General features: G+C 37.2%; 2 protein-coding genes across 2 annotated transcripts in view; both read right to left on the reverse strand.

The window, feature by feature from the left end:
• The window catches only part of LOC139131287 (uncharacterized), a 48807-nt gene extending 23676 nt beyond the window's left edge, over positions 1–25131 (reverse strand). The window contains exons 1-5 of the mRNA XM_070697278.1: positions 24889–25131; positions 24651–24787; positions 23768–23909; positions 21676–21943; positions 20740–20899 (exon numbers count right to left, since the gene is read on the reverse strand). Coding sequence (XP_070553379.1) covers positions 20740–20899; positions 21676–21943; positions 23768–23909; positions 24651–24787; positions 24889–25100 — 919 coding nt within the window. The 5' untranslated portion in view covers positions 25101–25131. The remainder of the gene's footprint in view (positions 1–20739; positions 20900–21675; positions 21944–23767; positions 23910–24650; positions 24788–24888) is intronic.
• LOC139132188 (uncharacterized) overlaps positions 1–25195 on the reverse strand; it is a 212236-nt gene that overhangs the window by 133977 nt on the left and 53064 nt on the right. The gene's annotated exons all lie outside the window — the stretch shown is intronic.

Raw genomic sequence — 25195 nt, forward strand, 5'->3', positions numbered from 1 at the left:
TTTTGCTTGTTTGTTTGTTCTTCCTGGTTCCCCTGTGATCTTACTATGCATATATACACACAGTGAACAGTCACTCCATGTCTCAAGCGAGCAGAGCGTATATGTAAGAAAAAGGAAGACAGAACAAAACTTGTAGACAACGAAACTATTTAGTTTTTATCATATTAGTAATTATTGACCCTGAATATATCCCCGTGCTCGGACAAAGGTATCGTGGGTGTCGAAGAGAACATCCAATCGGATATGTGTGTCACGGGTATCGATCGACTAGACGGCTTTCTAGTTGTCGACCTTGAAAAAAAAATCCCAGACAGGCAGTTTGGGGAAAGCATCAACGGAATTAAGAAAGTCAGCGTATGTCTCGTCGTACTTAGCCGCGTAAGATTATTTTTTATCACAGACTTTCTTTACGTTTATGGTTTTCCTGTCGTACAAAGTGACCGCAATGCTACACTAAAATTATAGAACTGCTTTTCTTCTCAGAGAACTTTGTTATATCAAGATACACTGAACGATTGGGAAATAGTTTGTTTAAATCATTCAAAGGTGAACGGTGAACATAGAGCAAAAACTTGACTTTCCCACTCTACTGTGATATAGGTATTCTCAGAAGTCGTTTTTCATCGGAGGTAACGTATGAGAAACGATGGGTCAGGCGTCAGATTGTCTTGCCAGGAAATTTACTTACTAGATTACAATGTCAATGGAAAACAAAAAGCTACGACATCTTCATAATCTTACAGACTAGAACAAACTCGATCCCTGGCATCGAGTCCCCTGCCTTTAAAGGCATGCGTTTGCACCAGATTGTGTCATCAGAAGATTTATCCACCAGATTACAATTTCAATGGAAAACAAAAGGCTATCACACTTTCTTAATCCTCTTACAGACTAGAACAAAGGCGATCCCAGGGATCGCGAACAGTGCCTTTAAGGTATGAACGACGAACATTTGGCACTCCTTTGTTCCACATAATGATTGGCAGCTGTACCGCACGTTCATTTGTATCTAAATGAAGCCGCTTCGATATTGGATTTGCATATATGCATGTAAAATGATATTTCAATCCGTCGTTTTCACGGGTTGTAGCGGTTCTCGACCGGACAGTTCTTCACGGCGTTACATGGCATCGCTACGGTAGAATCTAGTATACTTGTATGAAAACAACAATTCGACCTATGCTTGTAGTTGGGTCGCAGCCATAAATGTGATGTCACGCTGGCGAGACTGTGGTTGAAAGTGTAGTTGTACCTGTATCATTTATAACTCGACGACGAACCCTTTCACAGTTGTTGTTCAAGGCTCATAATTTATCGGAAAACGCTCGGAACGATCGGAAAACGCTCCTATGTTTTAACTACTTTCATTTTACGATATCACTCCCAACTCCTAACTCACAGCGAAACAATATGCGGACACTCCTACTCCACAGTTGAGTCACGTACACTGTCTCTCCACATACTTAGGGACGGTCAGTTATTATGCCGGGGCGGGTCAGCAAAATCCAGGGGTCAACTTAAATTTGAAAACTGCAAAGAGGGGTCATATATTTTTCGAACAGCTCTGAGGGGGGTCAATTAATTTTCATAAGTATTCGTCTTGTCAAAAGCAATTTCAGTGTTCAGAAATATTCTGGTAGTCTAAGATAAAAATTGATTTGCTGCATTTTTTCATTCTCCGAAGCCATTTAGTTGTAAATCTGAACAAAAGTATAATTATCTGTAACATGAACATCCTGACTTGTCAACTCTGAGGCTTGTCTTATTGTAAATCGAGCTCACTGAGGACAATGAACAATTCCTATCACTTACATATTAGAGCTTTAGAAAGTTTTGTCAGGGAAATTATTTAACAGTTACCTGTAGACTACTAGTACCATGAAAAGTTAATAATATTTTTAGGTGAAAGTCCAATATCATAATTGTTGTCCACATCTGAACTTTTAAATACCCTATTTGAATCAATTTATCAAACACCTATAAAAGCACAAATTAATTTAGTTTAGCATTGTAAACATTGTTCATAGTTTTCTTATAGACTACAATGTAAAGTGAATCAACATTTCGGTAAAATTCCCAAAATCCAATTTCTTGCACACATATCAACCTTTAATCACCCTAGTCTAACTAAGTACTTTAAAATGAATATCAAATGTCTATAAATACACAGATTTAGAGATTTGTATTGAAAAACATTATTCATAACTTCGTCATAGACTACCATGTATAGTGAATCAACATTTCAGTGAAATTCTAAAATCCAATTTCTTGCACATATATCCAGTTGTAACCACCCTAGTCTAATCAAGTACATTATTATTAATACTTGAGAGTACATAAAATACAGAGATTTACCTATTTTTGTATTGGAAAAATATTCATAGTTTCCTCGTGGACTCCAATGTATAGTGGATGAACGTTTTAAGTGAAATTCCAAAATCATTTTTCTTTTGCACGTAATATGCTCCTTTAACCATCACATTCTAATCATTTACAATTATGTTAATTATTCAACGTCTGTATATGCACAAGTATAGCAATTTTTTCAGTGGAAAGAATTATTCACAATTTATCATAGACTCCCATATATAGTGGGTGAACATTTTCAGTGAAATTCCAAAATAATATTTCTTGTACTCATAATATGCTCCTTTAACCATCATATTCTAATCAAGTACGATTATGTTAATTATTCAATATCTGTATAGCAAAATTTCATTGGACAAAAATTATTTACAATTTTATCATAGACTTCCATATATAGTGAATGAACATTTTTGAAATTCTGAAGTCAATTGTTTTGCCCACATACCAGGTTGTAACAACCCTATTCCAATTAAGTACATTTATGTAAATTATCAAATATCTATAAATGCATAGATATAGTTTTGTATTGAATAGTATTACATAGTTTTCTCATAGACTACCATGTATAGTGAATCAACATTATTATCAACAGCTGATTATCAATTAAATCCAAATATCAAAATTTTGTACACACACGCTTGCGCAAAAATCCACCTGTAATTTCTGTCCAACCCCTTTTGGGGGGTAATTTCAAAATTTAGCAAGTCAGAAGGGAAGTATGAACATAAACACCTTGTGAGTTTGTAAGGAAGGTCATTTGAAAAAGTCTAAGAATCTTTTTTTTCCGGATTCGATCTTCCTAGAGATGTTTGTGTGTGTGTAGCTTTACTCAAGCAATATTGGAGGGTCATAAAATTTTTGTCATCCTAAAAAGGGGGTCATCAATTTTTTGGTGCAATGGGTAGGGGTTCACTTATTTTGACATGCGCAGGAAGAATTTGCCGGCCCACCTCTGGCTATAATAACTGAACGCCCCCTAAGCGCTATTGTTTATCGGTATCCGTTTTACGATCTGCCGTTTCTAGCTCCATGTTTATAGGTATAGTCACTCCAAGGTCACTTTTTCACATTCTAATCACCAACATTCTTCCATATTAAAATGTTCGACAGATTACATTGGTTTCCATAGTAACGACAATTCATGGCTCGGTCATATGTAAGGAAGAAGTGCATTTACAGTAGGCGGAGTTGAAACATAGGTCACAATCAACACGGGTGTTGGTACAATTGGACATATGTAAACTCCCCTGAATAAGTCCCTTGACAGTTTGACAATTTCCGTTGCAATGTTATTCAGCAGAGAACAACATAATAGGCCTACCTTACTCCCTTCAAGTTGAAATAAAATGTTTGATAAATTCGCCGTGTACGCGACTAACACCACAAGCTTTGATTGAAGACAGTATACGTGTACTTTAAGCTGTTATACTGGTTGTGACCAGGGTAGAGTCACATGACTAGAAACGGGTAATCCCCAACCCCGAGTACATAATAAGGCAGGTTGACTAGTGGCGGCGAACATGTTGTGTAGCGCCACCTATATCAAATTATCGTCCAGTTCGCCACTCAGAACAATAGGAAATACTTGCATACTGTAGAGCTTCTCTCCTATTACGTGAAAATTATGATGAAGATTGGGTACGATTTACCTTTCTTTAAGTGTTTGTAATTGTCGGAAACTAACCATGGCAAGGTAATTGGCTAGGAAATGCACGATCAAAGCATGTATGTACTGCCTAGCTAGTCTGTCTACTGCGATGGGATGCTATGGATAAATTACAGTCAATCATGTATATCACTGATTCATTTCAGACTATTCTTCCATCTTCCGACTGTTGGTGATTTTCTCCTTGGCAATACGTGTTAAAGAAGTTTACAGTGCGTTTCACCTCGGTACTGCAACTCAGCGTATGAGACGGACACATTTCATGTACAAAACAAACGATTAGCTTGGGTATCACGACACATTTGAAAGTCACCAACTTATTGCTAGCGACGCCGCAGTCTAGACTGTGAGATACACTTGATCTACAATGTAACTGTTTTTTACAATTTCAGCTAAGAGTTGAAAAGCTGAAGGCCGTAAGTAATGACGGCTCCCTTAAGTTTCATTGAAGGAGAGCTTGGAGCGCGAGTACGATGTGAAAAATCTCTCGATTTAAATCTTTCCAAGGATTACAGTAAATTTAAGAATGGATACAGTAAATAATGTTCGCTTCACACATACGGTATTTTATTTGTCAGGCATTTATTTGGTGTTTTTTGCTGTGCTTTAAAATGGGATGGTTGGGCAAATAGCAAGCATAGATGCTCTCCTTGTGGCTTGTTAGAAAGTGTGAATATTTAGAGTGAGTGGTGGACACACATGAGTGCTTACTCCTCATTGCAAAGGAGAGGTATGCTTTATTCCGTACCTGGGATTTAATAGAAATGTTTGAAAGCATCTTTCATTGACTATACCAAAACAAACAAACCACAAGGAAACAAACAAACAAACAAACAAACAAACACCAATGTTTATTGATAAACGTGAACATAAATACATCTGTGTATTGGTTCTTTATTGTATGTGGAAATAATCATACATGGCAAATAAACAAGTGCGCATCAACTTACAAATTAACAATCAGTCAAATGAACAAGGAGCCAGAGTTCCCTGTGTTTTGATGGATACATGTATGTCTGAAGTTGTTGTTGACGAAATTTCATTTGATAACCTACGAAAGAACGAAGTTCTGTGTCAGAATGCGGGGTATAACTTTCAAAATACATTTGCTGATAATGTGGAAATGACAGAGACAGAAAGAAAGTCAGAGCAAATCCATAATTGTCTAAAGTGCCAACACCCGGCGTTCAGGTGATGATGATACAGCAGGGTTCGAAATTAACTTTTTCCCCTGGTAGTCCCACTGGGCTACTATTTTCTGAAGTTGGTAGCCCAGTGACAAGGTCTGGTAGTCCATGCATGAAGGAAGAGTTTTTTTTGTAAAGGATATTTTTTATTCATATCTAGACAATGAAAGATTTATTTAGCATGATTCTATCCAGGAAGTGAATTTTCTAGTCATTGACATCAATACCTGCATATCATAGCCTCAGGAGAACGGTATAGCGTGTGTAGTGGACAACGGTGACGCCTCAAAGTTTGAGGACCCGACCTATTCACACATACACAGAGCTTATATGCAAATTTTGATGTTCGCCATGACATCAACTTTTCACTCAGCACATGCAAACATAACATGGCTAAATAGATTGGCCATGAATTTCAGGATGACAACTTGGTACAGTCATGTCCTCAATACTTTCGTGGCAATTTTGGCTATATTTCTCCACCAAAGTACACTTTCATGGGATGATCTCGTACACTTCGGAAAGCGTAACTTCTGGATGGCCCTACAGCTTTTTCTTTGCAGTTTGAATAATTTTGTGTTTAATTGCGATTGATACATTGTGATTGTGATCGTGATAGTAAATAACTATGAAAACGAATTTTCATTGGCCATCATTTCCCGAGCCTGTCATCCAAGTACAGCAGTTCAGATAATGATATTTTATTGAAAGTTTGTCGCAACAAATGCGACTGCACTGTCGTCATGGTCTAGCCTTTCTGTGTCCGGTTTGGTTGACTGTATGAACGTCGGTCATCTCACCGCGATCAACATCATGTCATCCATTGTCCAAGGCTTTGGTAGTCCATGTGGGCTACCATTTCATGGTTTTCGGTAGCCCCAGGGAAAAGTTGGTAGTCTGTGGACGCGGGACTACCGCTAATTTCGAGCCCTGTACAGTCATCAATAATTTATGATACGCAAAACGTCATATGCACATATCACATTAAGGCATCATGTACATCTTACTTAACACTCTCATCTTCAGTGTGCACGTGATCAGTGTGTCATATATGCAAGTGTAGTGGTTTAACTTGATAAGAGCTCTGTGTTTAAATGTGTTTCTCGGGTTAGAGGGTGGAACGTGGATGTATAGAAGATATGCATTTCGTAGTTTGCATAAATAAAATATGGCGGCCAACATTCCAACGAAAAACATTTTTGGTCTTATATCACGTATTGAACAAGCTATTTTAAAGTAAAAAGTATATTTCTTAGGCATGGACAAACAATTTTGGAGGTACAATGTTTTGCACAAGCACTTTGTAAATTTGCATGCATCAAATATGGCGGCCAAGATTCTTACAAAGGACATTTTCGGTCATATACAACGTTTTAAATAAGCTATTTCAGTGATTTTAATGTTTGAATATATTTCGTTGGCAAGGAGAAACACTTTTGGCGGTTCAATGTTTTAAAAAGGCCCCTTTGTAATTGGCAAGAATTGAATATGGCTGCAAAATTAATGTCTTATTGCTTCATAGCATAACCTCTAAAATAATAAGGTTGTGGTATCGTTTTTAGCACTAGGAACCTATCAAGAAGAAACTATTAAGTCCTTGGACATTTATATTCAGAATTATGATTTTTCTATATATGACTTCTATTAATGATTGTTAGTCGTCTGAATAATGTATTCTGTTTCTTAATATAACTTTAGATTAAACTGTGTACGACATCATGTGTAATTTGAATGGGTGTTTAACACAGTACGGTGTTAAAATATATACCGGTAATCTGTAAATGTTTACTGTTTAAAAACAGAAGTGTACAAAGTCTTTAGTTTTTTATTAAGATTGAACCTTCTTCTTATGGACGAGAATTTGGAATTCTATCTCTGAAAAAATAAATTTTGATACATTGTGAGACTTCAACAACCGGTCTGATTGTAATTGTGTTTGTTCATATTATTCGAAGTTATCGAAGTTAGAACATTCAGTGGGATTGTGAGCTCTGATGATTTTAAGTGTATTGTCTGTTTCTAATTGTTTTTATGCGATAATCAGTTGTTTTCGACATAGTGTCTTTAACGTTTTCTTTTAAAATTCACATCACTTTTCAGTCAGGGCTTGTTTGATTCTCCTAGTTCTAATGATTTAATGATTTATTTCACCTAGAAAGGTATGATCACAAATCAAACACATAAAAGTGTTTCTCCATGCCAACGAAATATATTCAAACATTAAAATCACTGAAATAGCTTATTTAAAACGTTGTATATGACCGAAAATGTCCTTTGTAAGAATCTTGGTCGCCATATTTGATGCATGCAAATTTACAAAGTGCTTGTGCAAAACATTGTACCTCCAAAATTGTTTGTCCATGCCTAAGAAATATACTTTTTACTTTAAAATAGCTTGTTCAATACGTGATATAAGACCAAAAATGTTTTTCGTTGGAATGTTGGCCGCCATATTTTATTTATGCAAACTACGAAATGCATATCTTCTATACATCCACGTTCCACCCTCTAACCCGAGAAACACATTTAAACACAGAGCTCTTATCAAGTTAAACCACTACACTTGCATATATGACACACTGATCACGTGCACACTGAAGATGAGAGTGTTAAGTAAGATGTACATGATGCCTTAATGTGATATGTGCATATGACGTTTTGCGTATCATAAATTATTGATGACTGTACAGGGCTCGAAATTAGCGGTAGTCCCGCGTCCACAGACTACCAACTTTTCCCTGGGGCTACCAAAACCCATGAAATGGTAGCCCACATGGACTACCAAAGCCTTGGACAATGGATGACATGATGTTGATCGCGGTGAGATGACCGACGTTCATACAGTCAACCAAGCCGGACACAGAAAGGCTAGACCATGACGACAGTGCAGTCGCATTTGTTGCGACAAACTTTCAATAAAATATCATTATCTGAACTGCTGTACTTGGATGACAGGCTCGGGAAATGATGGCCAATGAAAATTCGTTTTCATAGTTATTTACTATCACGATCACAATCACAATGTATCAATCGCAATTAAACACAAAATTATTCAAACTGCAAAGAAAAGCTGTAGGGCCATCCAGAAGTTACGCTTTCCGAAGTGTACGAGATCATTCCATGAAAGTGTACTTTGGTGGAGAAATATAGCCAAAATTGACACGAAAGTATTGAGGACATGACTGTATAAAGTTGTCATCCTGAAATTCATGGCCAATCTATTTAGCCATGTTATGTTTGCATGTGCTGAGTGAAAAGTTGATGTCATGGGGAACATCAAAATTTGCATATAAGCTCTGTGTATGTGTGAATAGGTCGGGTCGTCAAACTTTGAGGCGTCACCGTTGTCCACTACACACGCTATACCGTTCTCCTGAGGCTATGATATGCAGGTATTGATGTCATGACTAGAAAATTCACTTCCTGGATAGAATCATGCTAAATAAATCTTTCATTGTCTAGATATGAATAATTTTGTAAATATAGGGGAACAGCAGCTCCAGACGCTGATGATGATATAAGGAAATGTCAGCAACAAGTGGGAGAGCAGCGATACTACACAAAGTTAACATCCGATGGCACAAAACGAACAATAGAAGAAATAAACAAGCTAGCAATAGTCCGACTTTCCACATTTGGAAACAAATCGTGGAAAAACAACTAAATACATAACATACATGACGGATTTATACTGGAAAATTGAGGAAATCAAAGTTCCAAACAATGCAACTAAGGCAACATTGAACGTAGAGTACATTGACATTTTGTTGGATCAGTATCTGCAGCAGATTTCATCACATTGGTGCAGTTATTTTGGAGTTATATCACTAATTACTAAACTTCATAAAATATGCAAATGACCTATTTGTTAACTTGAAACTGCCAAATGCTTCTCAGTACAATTAGATATTTATCAAAACAATGTCTGTACCTAATTTCACTGACTTGGGTGCCGTAATTTCAGAGTTATATACCTAATTACAAAGTTCATTAAACATGCAAATGAACGCTTAATAAATTTTTTCACACTACTAAATTCTTTACACTACAGTTAGATATCAGTCGGATCAGTATCTGCAGCAGATTTCATCACATTTGGTGAAGTTATATCGGAGTTATATGACTAATTACAAACCTTAATAAAATATGCAAATGAGCTATTTATTAACTTGAAGCTGCCTTATGCTTCTAAGTATAATTAGATATATCAGATCAATATTTGTTGCAAGTATCATCAAGTTTGGTGCAGGAATTTCAGAGTTATGACGCTAATAACAAAAGTTCATTAAATATGCAAATGAGAAGATAATTGACATGACACTCACAGTGTCATCATAATGTTCTTAGATTGTCATGTGTGAAAAGTTTCATGAAATTCTGTGCAGTATTTCTTGATATATGTCTACACTGTCATTACCGTCACCATAGGGAAACCATTGTACGTACTGACATTCCAGTACAAACAAAACCAAGGAAGAAGGTCTATTTATCACAGCAATGAAGTCCATATTTAGAACAGATTAGTACTCTTTGGACTATTTTCTAGCCTTCACCTAATTTTGTAAACACTGTTTGATTGTATAAAATTAATCTAATTGTGGTGTAGAGCATTTAGTTGTGTGATGTTAATTAAGGGTTCATTTGCATATTTAATGAACTTTGTAATTAGTGATATTACTCCAAAATTACAGCGTTAAATTTGATGAAACTTGCTACAGATGTTGATCTGATAAATATCGAATTGTACTGAGAAGCACTGAGTAGTGTCAAGTTAATAATTAGCTCATTTGCATATTTCATGAAGTCTTATAATTAGTCATATAACTCCGAAATAACTGCATCAAATGTGATGAAAACTGCTGCACATACTGATACGACAGATATCTAACTGTGTTGTAAAGCATTTAGTAATGTAAAGTTAATTAAGGGTTCATTTGCATATTTAATAAACTTTGTAATTAGGTATATAACTCTGAAATTTCGGCACCAAAATTTTGTGAAACGTGCTACAGATATTGATTTGATGAATATTTAATTGTGCTATGAATCATTGAACAGTGTCAAGTTAATTTAGGGTTTATTTGCATATTTAATGAACTTTGTAATTAGTGACATTACTCTAAAATTACAGCATTAAATTAAATACAACGTGCTACAAATGTTGATCTGATGGATATCTAATTGTCCCATAAAGCATTGAGCAGTGTCAAGTTAATTAACAGCTCATTTGCATATTGTTCTTGAAGCGTACTACTATTATGAACCTGGTGTAAAACACGTGAGCATATTCAGTTCATATCTGGTTTGTACTGCATGTTGTAATGTTCCTGGATTTTTAATGTTAATGAGGCCTTTGAATCTTGCCAAAGAGTGACATGGCTTTCTGTGTATTAATGGGAATGTATGTATGTTTGTTCCGGTGGCGAGAATTTTCTTTGTTGTATCGGTAACCTTTATATTAGGCAATTAGGCTTAATATATCGTTCTTGATATGAGTTCAAAAGAAAACTTTAAAAGTTGGATGCATTTGTCAATGTTCGATTTGAATTCATTGAGCTCGTTTTGCATTCTCCATCTCATAATCTCAGCCAAAAATATTTATTACGCATGTTGTCGTATTATTCTTATTTCTGTATCGTGAAATGCAAATGCCAGCTCTTTCTGGTGAAGCTGGAGATTCCATACTTCACCGTCTCAAATATTCTTCTTCAGAATTTATTTTTAATTCAAATCTGTTGTTTCTCTAATTTACTTCTAGCATGAATGACATTTATTTTGTTTGTGGTTTTCCGATCGCTTAATCATTTGTTAACGTTTCCTTATTTTAATGCCCTGTTGACATGCTTTATAATGTGATGTACTGGAATGTCAATGTACTCTACGTTCAATGTTGCCTTAGTTGCATTGTTTGGAACTTTGATTTCCTCAATTTTCCAGTATAAATCCGTCATGTATGTTATGTATTTAGTTGTTTTTCCACGATTTGTTTCCAAATGTGGAAAGTCGGACTATTGCTAGCTTGTTTATTTCTTCTATTGTTCGTTTTGTGCCATCGGATGTTAACTTTGTGTAGTATCGCTGCTCTCCCACTTGTTGCTGACATTTCCTTATATCATCATCAGCGTCTGGAGCTGCTGTTCCCCTATATTTACAAAATTTTTAATTGCTATCTTCTTATTTTTAGATAGAATTTTCAATACCATGTTTTCTGTAAGCATCATGTCACTATTTTGGTTTTTAAAGGGATGTTTACCAGGGCCAGTTACTTAGCTTTCAAACAGGTTTCTAAACTTTGTGTTTTCTGTTGTTCTGTTAGGTCTAATTTTATTTCAGAATGAATGGGTGTTTCATAGTTGTTTAAGTCTCATAATATATCGAAGTGTCATTTTTCAAGATTGTTTGTGTTTGTATCGTGTAACATTTGGTTTTGCGTTGGGCTGAATTAATTTGTTAAATGTTGTAACAACTGGAAGCTGTCACCTAATATCAGTAGCCTAAATATCAGTAAATGTAAATTTATCAGTTTTACACTTAAGAAAAGATTCATTTCCTCTCTTGATTACTCCATCAATGGTACTCCTCTTCAACGGGTCTCTGTTGTAAAGGACTTGAGCATTTACCTTACTTCCAACCTTAATTATTCTTTTCACATTAATAACATTGTTTCTAGAGCCTTCAAATCCCTTGGTTTTATTAAGCGTCTCTGCCAGCCATTCAATGACATTTCAGCGATTATTTCTCTATATTTTATTTATGTAAGATCTATTCTACAGTATGGCTCTGTTGTGTGGTCACCCCACCAGCAGGGCCTGTCAGAAAAAAATGAGCATGTACAATTAAGTTTGTGAAATACATTTGTCGCAAACTCACTGTTCACTGCAGTAAATCCAGCTATCCATTTTATTGCAGAATTCTGAACATTCCTAAGTTATACAATAGAAGACTAACCCTTGACATGTGCTTTTTATACAAAATGATCCATTCACATTATGATTCGCCAAATATTTGAAATCAAATCTGCTTTTATGCCTCAGTAGAAATTTACGCAAGAAACCCCGTGTGTTCTATTAATTGCAGAAAATTCTCGACAGTGCCCAGATGCATGTCTTTCACGATATCTCTTTCGAATGTAATATAGATATTTTTTCCACGCTATATAGTTTTAAAACTATTTTATCCAGTAATTTTAACAGTTCTCTTTTTTGATTCGTGTATGTTTTTTTTTTCAATTTAATGTAGCGTGTTGCTTTTATGGTTGTCTCGTACATTTGTCTTGTGAAGGTGTGCCTTTTTTCCGCAGATCTGTGAGTGGGTTTGCCCATTGATCTGTGTATCAAATAAAATAAAATATAGTATAATTCTAAGCCTTTGTTCAGCATTCAGTTTTCAATTTTTGTGAGTTTGTGTGTTTATAAGGTTTTTATGAGTCTGACATTGTTTGCAACAACGCTAAGTTTTAGTTTATGTGTATTGTGGCCTGTTATGTTTGGTCATATCGTTTTCGTTTCTGCATTTTTACAGCTTTGGTGTCTTAATTGTATTTGTGCTGCTATTTGTGATGATTTCTTGCCTATCATCTAGGGGATCTACTATTGGCACTCATCCATAATAAGGAGTTCAGTCTAAATTAAAACTAAATATTTTGTACAATTCTTTTTTAAACAGTAAACATTACAGATTTTTTGACACTGTACAGTGTTAAACCTATACAAATTACAAATAATGTAGTACACAGATGAATCCGGTATTACATTCAGAAATAGAATATATATTCAGACAATTAATAATCATTAAGAGTTTTCATATATAGAAAAATCACATAATAATAAAATCGCAAAAATTTCTTACATCTCAATAATAATAGCGCATCAAACAATACTTATTTTAATCCATTTGTAAGTCATATATATGTAAGTCTGCTAATTTCGCTTGAACGTTCTTTTCAAAAATATAGTATATTTACGGAGTATTTTAACACATTCAGGTCTCACAGGCACCTAGTAATATAAACAGGTATTCTTAAACGGTAATTACATTTTTTAAAGCATGTTTTTCATATTTTTAAAAATAATGTCTGAGGACTTAACAGTATCTTCTTGATAAGTTCCTAGTGCTAAAAACTATACCGGAACCTTATTTAGTATTTAGGCTTCTTTTTGATTAAGAAGCAGATTCTTAATTTTTCATGAAAGCGATACCAGAAAGCCAATCGTTAGCAACAGTTAGTCATTAACATACTTACTACAGTCACTGCGAATGCATCGACTGTTGAAACAATAAACAATCTAGATGAAGAGTGCAGCCTATAGAGACCGTATTGACAGTTCAGAGCCTCATCATATTTAAGCAATAAGCAACGGTATACCACGGATTTTGACCAGTTCAAGACATATATGCACGAACAACATCAAGTGCTTGTATGGAGTGAACTGGTCAAAACCGAGTGGCATAACCGTTTAAGGTAGATTTATTGCTGTTATAATACGACAGTATATTGAAATTCTGGCTGAAACATTTTAACAGACGTCTCCTCTAGATAGATACCGTGATATATCGCGAATTAAGCACCGTATTTTCACGTCTCGACCGATCAGATTACTTCGTTTGTGCCATCGATATACTGGTATGATATAGTTGTTTTTAAATTGGTCTACTCTATTGTTATAGACATTGAGATTGTGACAGACCTGTACATGGGAGACGAAAGAAGTTTAGGATGAGTCTGTTTTTAGGAGAAGGTGCGAGGAACGAATGGGAAGTATTTTTTGGTGGAAACACGCGCTATGGCAGTTTTGGGGACGACAAGAACTATACCTTATTGGCAAGTGACAATTACAGCAGAGTATTGTTAGAATATGATTTCACCATATAAGAAAGCGAATATATACATTTCGACTAATCAATGAAGTATGTCAAAATTTCAAGAAATTTACCTCTTCAGCTCCCCCTTCCTCAACAAAATATATAAAAAACGTAAAGTTTACCCTACTAGCCGGATCTGGTTTCATTTTTTAGTTACAGCGGTGTATAAATACACTCTTTAAACGAATAAAACAGGATTAATTTTACACCCTTCTGATAATGCCAGGATGTCGGCATTTTAATAAACGTTCACAAAACTAGAGGCATTACATATACAGACAGTGTTGACAGAACAAAATCTCAGCATTTCCATTTTCTGCTTCCAGACGACAATAAAAAAGCAAACATATGCACAACAACCGACAGCATTAACATAATTGCAACGCGGAAGTACATGTATATATTTGTCGCAATTTCTAAAACTATGTCCAATTTGACTTACGTAGAAGCGGGGATTGCGAGGAACAGATTACTTTTTCTTCCTGATCTAAGTCGATGTGGTAATAAAGTCTGATTTTCAATTTCTACAGTGCTGCTGCAATGGATACATTTACATCTAATCCTAACAGTGTAGAATTCCTTTCTTTCATATTAAAGTCCAGCCTTCAATGGCCCGCACTATGATTCGATGAAATTTGTTCTCAATAATATGTAACAGGTCTGACCTGAGAGCGAGCGCAGCGTGGGGTATATCGTCATTGATGTTTTCAGGCAATAGCATGCTAATTTCCGTGTTTGATGCATGATGCATATTTTGGTTGAATTGCTGTCTTTTCTAGAATAACATTTATATATTATCATAGCAATTTAACTCGGAAATGCCAAGTTCACTAACGAAAATTATTTAAAACTGGTAAATTATATGAATCCGATCAGTTTATTGTAACAGGGGCGGGAATAGAGGCAGTCTAATGTAAAACACGTACTTCGTATTCCCGTCAGTAGCTCTCAGCACACGATTTCAAATTCTCGCGTGAGTCGACCGTTCATTTTCGCGAGCATTGGCTTGTTTCAAAATGGCGGCGCACTGTGATGACCGAACCGGGCTTTCAAAAGTGATCGAAAATAGTCATTTTGAACGAAAATTCACACTTTCTTTTGAACATAGAGATTCTTTTGTCGGAAATACACATTGTCGAGTAGGATTTGTGGTAGCTGATATCTTTAATTTCACGCAATCCGTGTAAAAGTATTCAAAATTGTCGCCTCCATGGAAGTGCTCTCTTTTCAAACTCGTAGGTATGTATAGAGATTCCATTCTAAATTTCGTGTACACGCGTTAGTCTTAATGCTCGCTTCGCGCGGCCGCTCTCGCTGCGCTCGCCATAATTGCATTCGCATAGGATACACTTGAAGCACAGAAAGTTGCTTTCAATGTAGCTCAAAGATGATAGCGTTCATCATACCCTGATTTACTTCACGATTTTGTTATGAGAACTTGTGTCAGTCCAACGACAGAGCTACGTACCAGGTGGGACTAACTACAGTGCTAAACAAATTATTACATGTTCAATACTTTTACCGTATTACACAAATGTTCGATAAATTTTAGTCCTTAATCAGCACATTGTTATTCTATTTGTCAAAACCAGCATTGTTGTGCGAATTGAGATTAGGTTGCTTTCATTGTGTTAATGTATATAGTGTTGATTTCAAACTTATGTACCGTTTGAAAACAACGAAAGACTGTAGTACAGTGTAAGTTTTGCCAATTGTTATGCTATTGTCCTGATTAGATTGTTTCGTCAAAACGCAAGGAACTAAGATCCTCTAATAACACATTTTGATGATTATTTTCGTAATTTGGCTGTCACTTATTCATCATATTATGAGAGTAGTATTATCAGAATCAATGTTCAAAATGAAGATTTGTGACCAAGAAGACTACTTGCAGTGTTTCCATTTACTTTTTTGAATAGAGAAAATTATTACTGATTTATTACCTGAAAAAAGGAAATGTACTGATATTTCTAGATAAATGAAACTATTCCTTTATACTGATGTGAGCTCGTTTTGCGAATACATGGTATAAGAAAACTAAAGCGCCCATGTTGCGTGTAGAGGTTAAAGGTCGCCTGTGAGCGGAACGCATGAATCTTTCAGGCTCATTATTCTACCACGTGTCAATCTCCTCTCTGTTCTGTTACTCTATTTTGACGAGCAAACCGTATGGAATCACAGATCCACGTTCCTTTGTGAACCATTCAATTTCCTGGTTGTTGAACTTGGGGTCAATTTCAGACTCGACTCCGATGGTCTGTGGTCCGACTTTGTAACTGGTTGGGTTGATGCACACCTGGAATACCACTCTTGCTTTATGGGACTTCTTCGTTGACTTGTCGAAGAAACTGAAGCAGGAGAGGATAGTGGCTGTGTTAGGTATCTCCGAGCAAAACATAATAGGGGGAAGTTATAACCAAAGAAAACACTTACAAATATCTCAAGTTTGAAGTCCAATGCAAGACCTGTTTGACATTTGTCGTCCTTTTAAACATGAAGACAAAATAGAACGTGTCTTCTCCCTGTCATGTGAAATCAATAAAAACGAGTTTCCGGCATTACGAAACGTAGAAAATACCACTTTTATTCCAAATATCATCAATTTAAAGTTAAACTGATGTCATTCATAACTTGTTTCTGTCGATTTTGTATGGGAATAGTTTAGTTTATTTGGGTTTTAGGTAAGTACCAGCAAACAACTATGTTTTCCACTTGGAACTTAATAATCTACATTAAGACCTTCACTGAAAGTCAGTATTCTTTTCACTGTGTGCAGTTCACATCACGTACTGTTTGTCAATTTAAAAGAAATGATCGCAGTCTTAGGCCGTTAACATACTGGCAATTAAAACGGTCGATGAATATCAAAAATTTGAGTTTTACTAATTCCTCGGTGCAAACACGAGTCAAGAATACCTCATGCCCGGAGATGGAACATTTTATTGTCCTTTCGAATACTCTGTCGTGCAAAAAATGTTGAACATAATTTTCAAGGAAGTCAACTTTTAATGTTGAAATTTACTTGGCATACTCACTCGCTTTCAGGTGCATACACGTTACATCCGGAATATCGTATGCTTGGAGAAAGGAATATCTGTTTAGTGTCGAAACCTTGGGGTTTACGATCGTCCGAGAAGTGGCCAGGACACTCGCTGAGTTTTACGCCTCCCATGCGAATATCACCTGACAAGTTAACATACATACAGGAGATGAGAGAGGGTATGCATGAAGGACCTGGGCCTAAGCCTCATTTTTTAATCTGATACCTGAACAGGCTAAATATAAATATCGATGAAATAGTTTCATACCTGGCATCAAAAGTTCTCCAGTTTCGAGAATAGGTTTCACCGATTCAAGTGCGGTACCATGAAAAGCCACATGCCACTTTTTGAAGATCTCTAATGCCAAAGCCTTTGCAGGGGTCCTGTGAAGTCATAGTATAAACTCTGATATAGATTATTGAATTCTTGTTGAAATGTTAATTACAAAATTTCTCGATGACGGTCGTTGTGTAGATGGAAACTTGTCTGTTGGTTGATGTGATGTTTACGCTGGTTTCAGAACTCAACGTTTTTTGATCTTATCGTAGAGTGAACATGCAACTTACTTGAGAGCGAAACGGCACCATCCAAATGGAACCCCGTAGTCTTTGGCAGGTTGTCCTCTGGCATAGTAAAGCTTGTCACCTCTGTCGTTATGACAGCTTGTGCAGTAGCACATGTCGAACTTTGGCTCAAAAAATACCTCTGAGCAGAAAAGTAAATTATAAAAATGACTGTCTAGGGGAATATGCTGTTTATTCTTTCGCTGGTACAAAATCTCAAGCAAAAATAAAATCGTGTCATGTATTTCCCTAAAAATGAGGTTTTACTCATGAAGTCCGACTAGACGTTCTGAGAAATATATGATATATACATGTACTCAGTCTGACAAATGATTGCTGCTTGAAATAAGTAGGCATGAAATGGACATTGATGCATGTCTATTACAGCCTGTTCCAATTGGTTGATTGCTTAAAATTTCAGCCTTCTGTATTTCACCAGACTTTGATTTCTTAGCTATTGATGACAAACTACACGTGATATTATTGTGTGTGTTGTAAACATACCTTTTAATCCCAAAGAGTTCTTGAATCTTCCGCATAGCTCTCTGTAACTACAGCGCCCTCTTGAGTCATATGTTGGTCCGCTGCCTGCTGCAAAATCGGTAAAAAAGATTACGATTTTTACGAGTATTCTGTTCGTAAATCAAAGTTACAGCACGTATTGCAATGATAAAGTCAACATGCCTCTCCGTTTTGATATTTTTTTTTCCGGTGGCACAAATCCAGGGCGGTCGATACAGACTAAAGGACATTTGTCTCCTCTGTTTACAGTATCGTTAACGCAAATAATGTTTAATAATAATTACCGAAAACTTGACCTTGGCTGCTAGATTTAATTCTCATTAATGCTCTCTCTGCTGCTTGTTTCACAGCTGTATTCTTACTCTTGCAAAGTGACGTCAACGTTGTGATGGCACCTGGCACAGAAGATATCGTTCCCCTGAGTTTTACTGCTTGAGCTAAAGTCCACAAGGTATTAGCTGCCGACTCCTGCACGTCAGGTCGATCCTTCTTCAAAAGGTCAATTAGTAGCGGTACTCCACCTAGTTTCACGATCAAATCTTTGTTGGTGTCATTCACTGCAATGTTACCCAGTCCCGTCGTGATTTCAAGTGCTGAAAATATGCTGTTTTCAGCTGTACCCTTAAGCCTCGGGTCGGCAAGAGCTCTTTTCAAGATATCTAGAGTGTATGCGATCAACTTTTCATCTGCCGCCAAAAGACCGATTTTGTGGTCTTCAATAACGTAGGACAGCGTCAACATGGCGCCCATGGCCAGTGTTAAGTCCTTTGACTTCATAAACGGAGCTATCCTTTCGATGGCGCGTATGTCCCGATACACTTGCTTGTTCTCGGTTGCCTTGGCACAGTTGTGCAGCACGCCAATTGCTGACCACAAGAGCTTTCTTCTTTTCTGTTCAATATAGATAATTGATTTTTAAACAATAGTGAAAGGGTCAATTAAGTTTGCCGTGAAATCCTTAAAAAATCTATACGAATCAGTTAAACTCGGTCAGATAGTACCTAGGGTTCACTTAATATCGATGCAATTTATAACGTTGCCTGTCTTCACTTATGCTTGGCTTCATTCCATCATCAATAACATAACCTGCAAGTTTTACGCTAATTGTTTAATGCGAAAAAAGAAGGTGCTGTTCACAGCATCCGGCAGTATCACTTTGAACTGAACTGAAAGTGGGTGAAAATGCCACAATATATATTTAGCATTACGTTTCTTTGTTATTTGTAATATACAAAGTAGAAATCTCATATTACCGAATCCGACCATGAACTGCCACACGTATTTCACAATTACGCTATTAAAAAAGAGTGTGCACTTTACCTCGTTTATCACTTCTGTCGGTCCAAATCTATCGATATCTTTCAGCATGAGTTCAAGAAGCCCTGACTGTCCGAACTGCTTGCATAGTTTCAGGCTTTTATCAGAGTAATTCCAACACAGGTTTCGCAACAAGGTTATGCCAATCCAGGTTTGTTCGCTTGGGGTGCTATCTCCCATTTCTTGAAGACGTTGCATTAACTTTGTCAGCTCGTGGCCTCCTCCAAGACTCGCCAAATGATCGCCAAAACGCTGACGCAGTCGCTCATCACTCGTCCTGTCGAACGGTACAATAATAGTTTCATATACCTACTGCACGGCTATCAAAATGTCAACTTCACTCCCTTTCGCCAAGAGTTCAATTGTTTCTCTCATGGCGAACATGATAGCATTCGGGTCCGTACCACTTATTTCACTTTTTACCCTGACCTTCGCCGACGCAGAGTCGTCACCTTCACCTATTTTTGAAATATAAGAATTAGACAATGTCTCTCACTTTCACATACTTTGAGTGTACCTTCTTTCGAAAGAACAATAAGTCGCATATATGGTTTGAGAAACATAATACAAGAATTCGGTACGTTCTCGAAGAAGTGGCAAGTGATGTACTACAGCTTTACGTCTTTACCGACATTTTGTTATGAATACATGCTTCCTCTTAACCATCAAACAAGATGCCGAAAGGATTCGATCGGTCGAAGTGATCCGTTCTGTATAGTTTCCTATAAATCTGAAATCTTATATCACATTGGTACATCAAAGCATTTTGAAAAAAGTCGGGTTATCACGTTTTTGTGATAGCGCTCGTTTTCTTTTTGATAAAGCAAGAAAATCACAGTTCATCAGCACAGGTCAATAAGAGCAAAGAGAAAATGTCAAATGCTTTACATCTTGTGTGTACGGATAGAGAGCTATGTTTGCTGGAGGACGGAAATTAAGTAAAAGGTCTCGTTGTATGAGGGATGTAAATTTAAATCAGACTATGAAAATTCAGTTTAATTAAAGTTCCGAATTCTCTGACATCGAATATAAAACCCTTGCATTTTGATGCCAGTTTTTGACTGCTAAATCTTGTATATAGCTCTACTACTCGCACAGTAGGTAGAATTTAATTCTAAAACGGCTGTTCGACTAACGCAAATTATCGGTTTTAAAATAATTGAAAATGTTTACATTTGCATCTTGTGACCATCATAATCATTTATTTTACTCACCAGAAATAGTAACACTGCCCGCCTGTCCATAGATATCTACAACACCATACGCCACGTCTGGGTTGCTTTTCAGTCTCAGTGCCTTATCGAGAGTTTTGCCGTTGAAGAAGAAATGAACGGAACCGTCGTCTTTTCTCTCGAGCCCGACTGTATCCCCGATCTTTGATCAAAAGTAAACAATTCTTGTTCATTTTATCGATAAGCCAAAAACCTTTTTGCCACACAATATGACTGTGAACTATGCATCGTAATATTCGTTCGCCCAGTAAAAGCGATGTATTCATTGCTTCGCTTCGATAAAGTTTGTGTGTGCGTTGTGTGATAGTGAGCGTACGTGCGTGAGTGCTTCACGAACTCTACAACGTATGGCGGTCGCAGTCAGAAAAATGTAACAACTTAGCCGGCTATTGAACCAATCTTTTTCGAGAGTGGGGATTTAGCCGAGCGGTTCTGTCTGTTGCCTCTCCGCTAGGCGACTGATGCCGTATGTTGTGAGTTCGAACCCGATTGAAAACTAGCCGTATAATTTATACTACGTTGTACTCGACATGACTCTTATATTAACTTTCTGCGGACTTTCGAAGATAACCCGATCGAAAATCATGTTTCTTTTTTCTGCTTGTAATACCAGGCAATAGTCTAGAGTGAACTCCCCATCATATCATCATACTCTTTTTTTATTTTATTTTCATTCATTTTACAGAAAACATGCATCTAGTTCTATTTTGGGGCGAATGGGACAATCTTGAAAGAGGAATGGTATCTCTTCATTACTTTTGTCCTCAGTCGTTCTTCCTAGTTAACATAAATATAAATAGAGGCTTACTTGCGAAACGTTTGAGAATTTCGAGCAAAATATTTTTAGCTCCACTGCAAAGTAAGAATGAAAAGTGTATCGGAAATTCCGATCAGAAATTTGGTTAAATTGACGTTTACCGTGCAGTCATCTAGGTCTACTTCAAGTTCAGACACCTTGTTGCCATTTTTGAAGATATTTGAGCCAGACCACATCAGCGTCACCCCGTCAGTACACTCTGTCATAGTGCCAGGGAACTGTAAATTTGCAGGATCGTTGGAAGTAAAGCCTATCTCTAGGCTGCCACTCCATCGTGATATCTTTGTGTCCAGTCTAACTTGAAAACGGACGTTGTTCTTCAGTGGTTGTCTCGTCAGCACTACACCGTCGTTAAAGTTATCCCTTGGTCTGTTAGAAAATAGCAGGAAACTTTGACTGGCATTGAACATTTATATTTTGTAAACATAGATATTAAAGCGCAGTGGTCGTCGCGCTGCGCATCCTCCTGAGGGGTCCCCCTCTGTTGTAAACAAATCCAAGAACGCCGCACATGTTACGGTTGATTGTAATGTTTGCGATATTTCCGCTTGTTAAAATGGCGGCTGATCTGTCACAAGCATACCAACTAACCAAATGTAACACGCAAGTAAAAGGTCAATTAATCTAAGTTAAATATCTGCTGAATATTGAACAATAATTGCACGCTGTATTGAGATAACATTTGCTCATGATTTTCTTGAATCAGCTGAATGGGGCTCGGCTACTGTTATCGCTCGAGCCATAGAGCTAGACGTACGCATGTACGTATGTATACGCAACAGACTATCAACGACCGGGCTCTAGTTTTCGACATCGCTAGCAAGGACGAGAGCTTTCATTTCAAGAGGCCCGACAGGAGTACAAAGACAACAACCCAAACCACAGAAATCTACAGCTCGCAGAGCAATGCCCGCTGCAGCAAGAAGCATCTCTACATCTGTTCCGTTCCGTGGTCTGTATGAACGTCCGTGTCAAACCGGGTATATGGCGCGCTACACTCGGCTGTGGAGAATCCAACTCAAACTACAAAGTTTACCCCGTTTTGGGGTGCAAACGAGAATTCCGAGTACAGGTATCAAGTCAAGCGAAGGACCTTTCATAGGTCTTCTCGTTATGTGGGGGTTATCTCACTTGAAAGAGGATTCAGACCTACCCGGCAATCAGGAGGTACAACAACGAAGTTTGCCCAGCACCGGTAGGCCTGCACAAGCTAGCGGTTGGATCACTGCCATGACCGTGCACAGGACCGGGGCACAGGATCTCTCGATACGTCTATGCACGGTGTAGCCGTGCAATTTTCCTGCCAAATGCTGCGAAAACCCGCTCGTTTTGTCTATTGTTTCCTGTCATTTTACTATATCTTACCACGTAATACTAGGAGAAGTAAGACATGGTGATCAACAGTTGGTTGTGGGCCAAGTCGTCGCGGGCCGGTACGTTGTGGGACCGGATTCTCTATATCCGTGTACGTCAATGCGGTGACCGTCTCCCAACAACATCTCCCGTGTCCTGCTCTAGCTTGCCGATCATGGTCTTGAGTGTAATTTTTGTGTTAGGCATTGTGCTTGTTGCTGGTCTACATATAGGCAATGTTGATCATTTAGTTATGTATTTTCACTGTACTGTACATAGCATTGTGTACAACCAGCGTGATCGCGCAAACCTTTTTGTTCACTGTGTGAGTGCAGTAAACTCAGCGACATAATGTGCTGAGTGTAGTGTCCCAATGTTCGTAGCTCTACACGAGTTTATAGATAGAAATACAGCACTGAAGTTCGTTTCCGATCTTAATATTTTACTATTGCATGATGTTGAGTTTTACGAAGGCATTAACAGAGTGGGGGACTGCTCCCATCTCACTCCTATTGAAGTTGAGAAGACTTATGTTTACAAAAATTTATGTTTATCAACAAAAAAATCACGCACGCGCAGCGCGACGACCACTGCGCTTTAAGTAAAATTCGAATATTGGAGCCAACCTTTAGATAATTTCGAAATTTGTAAATGCTGGAATATTTTGGTTGATTGGTTGATTTGCTGGCAGGTTGTTGGTTATTTAGTTAGTGAGTGCAGGTTGGTATAACTTGGTAGGTGGGTAGTTTACTTTAATTTTTCTGCATGTATGCATCACTTTCGTGACACTTTCGCGGACTCGGAATATGAGATCAATACAATTTTATTACGTTTACTCACTGTCTCCTGCGCGCGACCCGCCCACCATGCATCACGTCAACGTTATCACCGCATCTTGGGTGGAATGTGTAATAACTACTACCTGCAGGGGCCGGCACTGAGACGATCTGTTCACCGGTCGGCGAAAACTGTGAGATGCCACCTGCAGAGAATGATGCAATCCTCATAGCTACTTCATGATGGAATGGCAGTTTAGAATATGTCTTCAGTTATGCACAATGCAAGTGTGTATACCTCACTATGTATGTATACTTATTTATGTGTACTCTATCTCTTTTAAAATTTTATATATATATATATATATATATATATATATGTATATATATATATATATATATAAATGTACAGATAGATAGGTAAATATATAGATGATACATATGATATATATGATATGTGTATCTATGTGTTAGTTAATATATAGAGATAGATAGATAGATAGATAGTATACTACATCACATTGTACCTGATATATACTACATGCACATTTTATCTGATATATATATATATATATATATATATATATATATATATATATATATATATATATATATATATATATATATATATATATATATATATATATATATATATATATATATATTTGTGATTGAAGAGCATAGACTCTCTCAGTATAATATTTATCCCTGTGCCTCTACATTTTCTTTGCATCTGTCGATGATTTTCTCTCGGTCTATGCGTATGTCCATTAAAGTATTGCTGCGCTCTTCGCTCTAGGGCCACTTCCGCTTTTGTGTAACCTGATGTATGCGTACAGCGCTTAAACAACGTACATATTCTTTTCAAACTTATAATAAGTACCGTCAATGACGCATAAAGGTTACAAGGGATTGGCAAAATGTTGGCCACAAACATTGACATTTACCTGTAGAGCCCATATATCTCATTCTTACGTCACCATTAGCACAGGTGGCGCTCGCACTAATGAAAAGGGCGTTGCTTGGGTCTTGATGTGGTAAGTCTGTGAAAGCTATACCAAGATCCTCGTCATCGGCCTTGAATCTAAAATGTGAAGAGATTTGAAATTTTTCAGGACAGTTCTACACTACAAAATATAGAAAACAACGTGCATTTTTGCAATTATGATGGTAATCCAAACTCACCTCAATGTACCGTCATCGGCATTCAGAATAACATGAAATGTATCGGGTACACGGTAGTCAGATCGGTCAGATGGATATATTCCGCATTCTCTTCCACCGTTCACCAGTTTCTTATCGACCAGGCTCCAGCCCCAGGAGTCAGGCGTTAATCCCAGCAGGTGTGAATATCCAACACAGCTCACTGGTGCATTTTGGGTCGCCATTCCTATCATAGCGTGGCTGCCTCGTTCACCTCTCGGCCAAAAGATCTCAAATACATGAGTCCCGCTGACGTACGCCTTCTTTCCCCTGATCAGATCAGTTCTCA

The sequence above is a fragment of the Ptychodera flava genome, chromosome 4 (assembly GCF_041260155.1).
Source record: "Ptychodera flava strain L36383 chromosome 4, AS_Pfla_20210202, whole genome shotgun sequence".
NCBI lineage: Eukaryota > Metazoa > Hemichordata > Enteropneusta > Ptychoderidae > Ptychodera > Ptychodera flava.